Source organism: Limulus polyphemus, unplaced genomic scaffold, assembly GCF_000517525.1.
Source record: "Limulus polyphemus unplaced genomic scaffold, Limulus_polyphemus-2.1.2 Scaffold617, whole genome shotgun sequence".
Taxonomy (NCBI): Eukaryota; Metazoa; Arthropoda; class Merostomata; order Xiphosura; family Limulidae; genus Limulus; species Limulus polyphemus.
This window is the reverse complement of record NW_013666227.1, coordinates 384,400-391,321: the sequence shown is the minus strand read 5'-3', so window position 1 is coordinate 391,321 and position 6,922 is coordinate 384,400. Positions and strand designations below refer to the sequence as shown.

Here is a 6,922-nt window from a genome sequence, read left to right as displayed (position 1 = left end):
AAACTATTGTAATCAAATAAAGTGCATTTTTATAAAACCAATTTCAGAAACGATTTACAATTACGTTACATTTGCCTTTACTTCTGTATTCATTCCTTAACAGTTACTTACAAGTGGAAATTCTGATAAATATATACCTAAAACACAAATACCTTCTTATGAAAAATTACTTGGTATCTCTGATGGTTGAAATTTACTTCCAATTATTTGACGTTAAGTGATTCGTACAACCACTGCCACATTTTTATGCTTATGGTCTAACTTTAGTTGTTAAGCGCAAAGCTGTACAATGGGCTCACTATGTTGCCCCCTACTGCAGGGATCTGATCTCAAACTTTAGAATTATAAGCACTCAAGGCACCCGTTCATCCACCGTGGACATGTTATCTAACCAATGGTGTTCTCTATTCACTGGCTAAGTCTGACCTTCACACACGATTTTCGCTTGCTTCGGAATCTCCCAGCGAGAAACATTACAAAAACTGTATCAAAAATAAAACAATGCGCTCAAGAAACTGTCTTATAGGAAGTGAGAAATTATAGGACCAGAAAAATAAAATGTCAATCCCTAAATATTGAAATAAATACTAGCTTCTTAAGCAATGCACTTCAATTATAAAGAGAAGTTAAGACTAGCTAAGATACATTTCTGGTTGTCTAGCCTGCATGGCTATACTACAGGTTTATTGATTGAAATGTGAGCATGGTTCATCCTTGTTCAGAGCTTTCTCGTTTATTTCCTCAGCTGTCTTCAGTCATATGTATAAACACTTTTCCCTAAAACCTCGCTACACATCAACCCACCCTCCTTTATTTGCGATATTTTCTTATTAAATGTCAGTATTTTAGCATAGAAATAGCTTTATGAAAAATCAATATTTAGACATCAGGAAGTAAAACAAATATAACATTTCTTACTGCAGCACATTGGGTAGGAAAATAAAGGTTATTTCATTTTGTAAAGATTAGGCATCAACAATAAATATTTCTTTGTGTATCACTAGAAACATAAAACCTTTTCAATGAATGGTTGAATGATGACCGTAATAAATATTTTCTTTCACTTTAAGCGTGTAAATATGGTCATTAATCTTTTCAAATATGTTCTCGTCTTTACGAAAGATATTTTCTGTAAGTTTAACTATGTAAAAGTGGTTATTAATATTTTCAAGTATGTTCTCGTCTTTTCTAAAGCTATTTTCTGCAAGTTTAAGTTTATTAAAGTGGTCATTAACATTTTCAAGTATGTTCTCGTCTTTTCTAAAGCTATTTTCTGCAAGTTTAAGTTTATTAAAGTGGTCATTAACATTTTCAAGTATGTTCTCGTCTTATCTGAAGGTATTTCCTGTGAGTTTAAGTTTATTAAAGTGATCATTAACATTTTCAAGTATGTTCTCGTCTTTTCTAAAGCTATTTTCTGCAAGTTTAAGTTTATTAAAGTGGTCATTAACATTTTCAAGTATGTTCTCGTCTTTTCTAAGACTAATTTCTGTGAGTTTAACGTGTCAAAGTGATCGTTAATATTTCCAAGTATGTTCTCGTCTTATCTAAAGCTGTTTTTTGTCAGTTTAAGTGTGTAAAATTTGTCATTAATATTTTCAAATGTTTTTACTTCTTTACTAAAGCTATTTTCTGTATGCTTCGTTTTCATGTCTATAACTGATTATATCATGTATGTTAAAGGACGTAAAAGTGCAACTTAAATAATCTAAACTAGCCACATATAAAAGTGAAAATTGCACTAAAAATTCTAAATTAGTAATTTGTTTAATGTTTGCACAATAACTTCAATATCTGTTCTTTGTATTCTAGCGACCGTTGAGGGTAATAATGTTTCTACCGTTCACGTGAAAAAACAAGCAAAAACGTTGGTAGTGTTGAAAATACTGCTTCATCTTTCATTTTAATGTTTGCATTCCTGAATTATAGTCATACAATATTGCAAAATTTTATAAGACGGCTGAAACTTTATTACAGAAGGATTAGCAGCTATTTGAAGTCGGCTCCAAGCTGTCCGAAGGGAGAGCGAGATATAAAGACTGTGTTTAACAAATGTCCAACCATTTTGTAAGAGGAGCGGATAACGAATTCATAATAAATGTTTCCTAATATTTATATTACCACGTTGCACTACCTACGTTATTAAACGTCCTATATTCTAGCAACAGATGATCATATGTAATCAATTAAAAACGTTTTGAAAAGAAAATCTTCACATCAGCATTACAAAAACAAAATAATATCTACCTTTCATTGTTGATTTAAAAGTCCACGCCATAACCAATATTATTTACCATTTGAAACTTTAATAAATTATGACTTGTTTGTTTTAGTTATACGACCTCCCCCATCTGAACATGAACTGCTATACGATATCATTAATGAAGCTTGCACGTACCGATGTATTAATTATCCCGTAAGTGTTTTCAGTTATTCGAAATGGATCAAGGTTTGGTGTTTTTCATTATTCCAGGATTTCTCCCGACACTACAAGGAACACACCGAGGAAACTACGGACTCATGGACCAAATAGAAGCCCTGCATTGGATTAAAGAAAACATTATGGAATTTGGAGGCAATAATAACAACGTAACAGTTCTTGGTCATGGCCATGGAGCTGCTTTTGTCAATTTACTAATGTTGTCTCCAATGGCTAAAGGTCAGGTTTTATTTGAAATTGGAAAGTGAATTTTTACTGTTTTTTTTAGATAAAGAAAACATTTTATTGAACAATTTAGAAAATTGCTGAAAAGGTTTTAGTTAAAATTACATTAATATATATATATATACCTAAAGTAATGGACTTACGTTTACATTATCATTCTCAGTTATTTTGAATACCAATGAACTATAATATAAGAACTAGTTTAATTGTAGTAATCGTTATGAATTTCTCTGCACATGTTAATATTCAATCACAGTGAGCTAAACAGAAAAGAATGATAATTAAACAATAGCTCGTTCTTAATTTTTACAATTTAATACCATTTCCGATATCTAAATTGATTTACAATTTATCATGGAAAACAGATGTAAATTGATAGAGTTAATAAAGACATATATATTTTGTCAGATAGAAAATAAAATATATCAAAAATCAGACAACAAAGAATTATTTTTAAGTTAGTACAAGTCGTAGTGTGCTTAAGTTTTGACGCTAAAACGTTCGTAAAATGTGAGAAATATCTATAGTGATAAAGTTGTGACGAACATTATAAACTTGAATGAGTGTGCCAACTAATAGCAATTATTTTACATATCAATATAAAATATATTTTAATGCTTTCAAATGTGAATCTAAATCTCACGAATATTTCCAATTTAGTTTGTTTTTCTCACTAAAGAAACTGTTTTCCAGAGGGAAAAAAATAAACCACAACGAAATTAAAATTTCAGGAACGTTTGTTAATGTTTTCTTAGATTATATTATCTTAATATCGTGTTGGGATATATCATCTTAATGTCGTATTGAAATTTATTATGTTAGCTTTAAATGTTGTATATTATATTAAAAATGCATTACTGAATGAAACTGAGTTGAATGGACGGCAGTTGCCTGTTGTAGAAACACAAGTATGGAGGACGACGTTTCGAAAGTCTTCCGCCTTTTGTCTTCAGGTGGAAGTATTTCGAAACGTCGTCCTCTATACTTCTGTTTCTACAACAGGCAACTGCCGTCCATCAAACTTAGTTTCATCATGAATACTCTGTCTGAACAATATATCAAAGAATACATTACTGAAGATCATCAAAAGTGGAGAAAACTTTTGAAACACAAGTAATAACACTATCTTGGAAACTTATATATTATATTGTAGTGCCCCAAACTTTTGATTCCCCACACAAACTTCATTTTATTAGGGCACATTATTTATTGGAATGATTATTTTATCTAAAAAAGAGTAGTTTTTTATATCATTATAAGGTACAAAATAAAAAAAGTATCTAGCTATTCATCTAAGACCTGTTTTAGTTGGAGACGAAAGTTTAAGTATTTGTGATTGTCATAATTCAATATCATTTTATGATATAATTATAGTAGAATTATATGTGTGTAAATGATTTTTGCATAGACAACTTCATAGCTATAGCAATTACTTAGGCTTTAATAGCTGGTTAAAGGCAATTAGGAAGATGTAATTGAAATAACAAAATCTTTTTGCGGCTTGGAACATTATTTAACATTATATATCATGGACAGCTGTTTTTTCGAGCGATAACAATTTAAGCTAATGTCAGGGTATGATCCCTGTAACAATTTGTTTGTTTACACGTACCTTTTTCTCCTCCAATCATATTGTTTATTAAACTGCTTTTGTGAACTTTTACAAGAAAGGAACGTGTGATGTTGTTTAATGTTTAAGAAAAAAATCTGTCGGCATTTATTTGTTCACCTTGCAGAATGGAAAATTCTTTATGAAAAAAATTATTCCGATTTTCGAAGTTAAGACAAAACCTTGCTCAGTACCCTTATATAACAAATGACCTTATATGCTGATTCTACTCGAAACTGTTCATGGTGTTTATTTGTTAACTGATATGCCATAACAAGAGATCAATAATGATACATCAGCATAATAATGCACAAATGATTAAATAATTAACAAAGTATAAATAAACCTGACTACTTTCGACATACCTAGTTTATCATTCCCAAGCTAGGTTGAGTTGTTAATTATTTTATTAATTGTGCAGTATTATGCTGACGTGCCTTACTGTTCTTTTTTTAATAAATTTGTACAAAGTACTTTTCGTCTGTAAATATAATCTGAGATATATATAATTTGAACATTTTAGCATAAAACAACATCATAGTTAAACATTACACCTCACAAAACTCTTTTTTTAATAATATTTTGTAGAAAAAAAAACGTCTGCATTAACTGGTTTGTTTGTTTGTGTTTAAGTGCAAATCTACATAATTGGTTATCTGTGCTCTGACAAACCTCGGGTATTGAAACCCACTTCTTTAACGTATAAGCTCTCAAGCTTACCGCTTAGCCATCAGGGAATTTGCACTAATAAGTAATCAAATGTAGTAGTTATTACATCTTACTAAACTATAATTACCTGCATATAACCACATATATATATGTATTCCACAGATCTCTTTTCAAGAGTAATCCTACAGAGTGGGTCAGTTCTCAGCCCCTGGGCCACAGCTCCTGAAGCCATGACTTACACGCGACATCTAGCGAGAGTTCTTGATTGTCCAGTTAAAGATCACGTGCTCTTGGTGGCCTGCATGAGACAAAAGTCTATGGCAGACATTATGCGAGTTCAGCTGTTGGTTCCTGAGCATCTGACAGCTTTTGGCCCGATTGTAGACGGTATCGTTATTCCACACGAACCAGAGCTACTGCTGAGAGACTACACAAAACTGTACAGTCAATATAAACTGTTAGTAGGAGTGGTTAGAAACGAGTTTTATCCACAATTTTCGGCTCGAGATGAGAAATATGGTATCGAGCCTGACCGAAGAGACAAGCTAATACGTACTCTCGTCAGAAACGTATACACTTACCATCTCCAAGAAATATTCCTCACAATCGTTAACGAATACACAGACTGGTCTAAAACTGTGCAACATCCGATAAACATACGACAGAACACAGCAAACGCCTTAGGTGATTCGTTAATTGTAGCTCCCATCGTTCGAATGGCAAACTACCATTCCAAAGTTAACCCTAGAACATTCTTCTACGTATTTGGCCACCAATCGGAGCATGGTGATTACCCAGAAAGATTAGGATGTGTTCACGGTGAAGAACTTCCTTATATTTTGGGTGCTCCTTTGGTGGACGGAGACTTATCTTATTTCCAGAAAAACTTCACTCATGCTGAGGTAGCGTTGTCCATGGCAGTAATGACGTACTGGACAAACTTTGCAAAATATGGGTAAAGTAAATTAGAATATTTCAATTAAATGTTTAAAGGAAAAGTTTCTGAAAGTTCTAAACATTGTAAGTAGAACAATGAACTTGATAAAGTTTACATTACAATAGTTTGCAAAATGTTTAGAGTGATAAAGTTTACAGTTAGATCATGGTACGCATGTCAGGAAAGGTGACTGATTTTACAAAACGTACTTCCACTGTACTTCTAAACGTCCTTTTTACAGCGTTATACGCACAGCTCCTCTGCGTTCCATTATTAAGCTTTTTATCTACTACTTAAATTCCAGAATTCTAGTGAAGAAGCTTCTCGTTGATAAGTCTCTGCCAACAACTGTTTCCTGATTCTACTGTCATTACTAAATGCTGGCCCCCAGTAGCACAGCGGTATGTCTGCGGACTTACAACGCCACAATCTGGGTTTCGATACCCGTGGTGGGCAGACATCAGATAGCCCATTGTGTAACTTTGTGCTTAATTACAAACCGGCTAAATCCTGTTTCAAGAATCGCAAATAACAGCTATTTTAAGTGTTTATTACTGCTATAGAGAATAAACTTAAATAATGCATTGATGTGGTCGACTAAATTATAGACACCAGATACATTTCTTAATAAGACGTACCTATGTGATCGACGTAACTGTAGACAGCTGATATACTTCTTAATAAGATGTACTAATATGATCGACGTAACTGTAGACAGCTGATACACTTCTTAATGAGATGTACTAATATGATCGACGTAACTGTAGACAGCTGATACACTTCTTAATGAGATGTACTAATATGATCGACGTAACTGTAGACAACCGGTACACTTCTTAATCAGACTTAGCTATGTCATCGACGTATCTGTAGACAGCTGACACACTACTTGATAAAACGTACTGATGTCATCGACGTAACTCAGACAACAAATAATTCTCAATTAGCCCGAGAGAAACGATATTAGTCTAATCTGGTAAATGAATACAGAAAAAAATTATTAAAATACATTTCAACGCCACCATTGTTGGCAGAGACTTAT

The 6,922-nt window shown here is 32.6% G+C and overlaps 1 protein-coding gene across 2 annotated transcripts in view; it reads left to right on the top strand.

Moving 5' to 3' along the window:
• The window catches only part of LOC106459491 (neuroligin-1-like), a 39,250-nt gene that overhangs the window by 18,362 nt on the left and 13,966 nt on the right, over positions 1-6,922 (top strand). For both annotated transcript variants that reach the window (XM_022385994.1, XM_022385993.1), the window contains 2 exons: positions 2,474-2,659; positions 5,106-5,898. In XM_022385994.1, the coding sequence (XP_022241702.1) occupies positions 2,474-2,659; positions 5,106-5,898 (979 nt within the window). The remainder of the gene's footprint in view (positions 1-2,473; positions 2,660-5,105; positions 5,899-6,922) is intronic.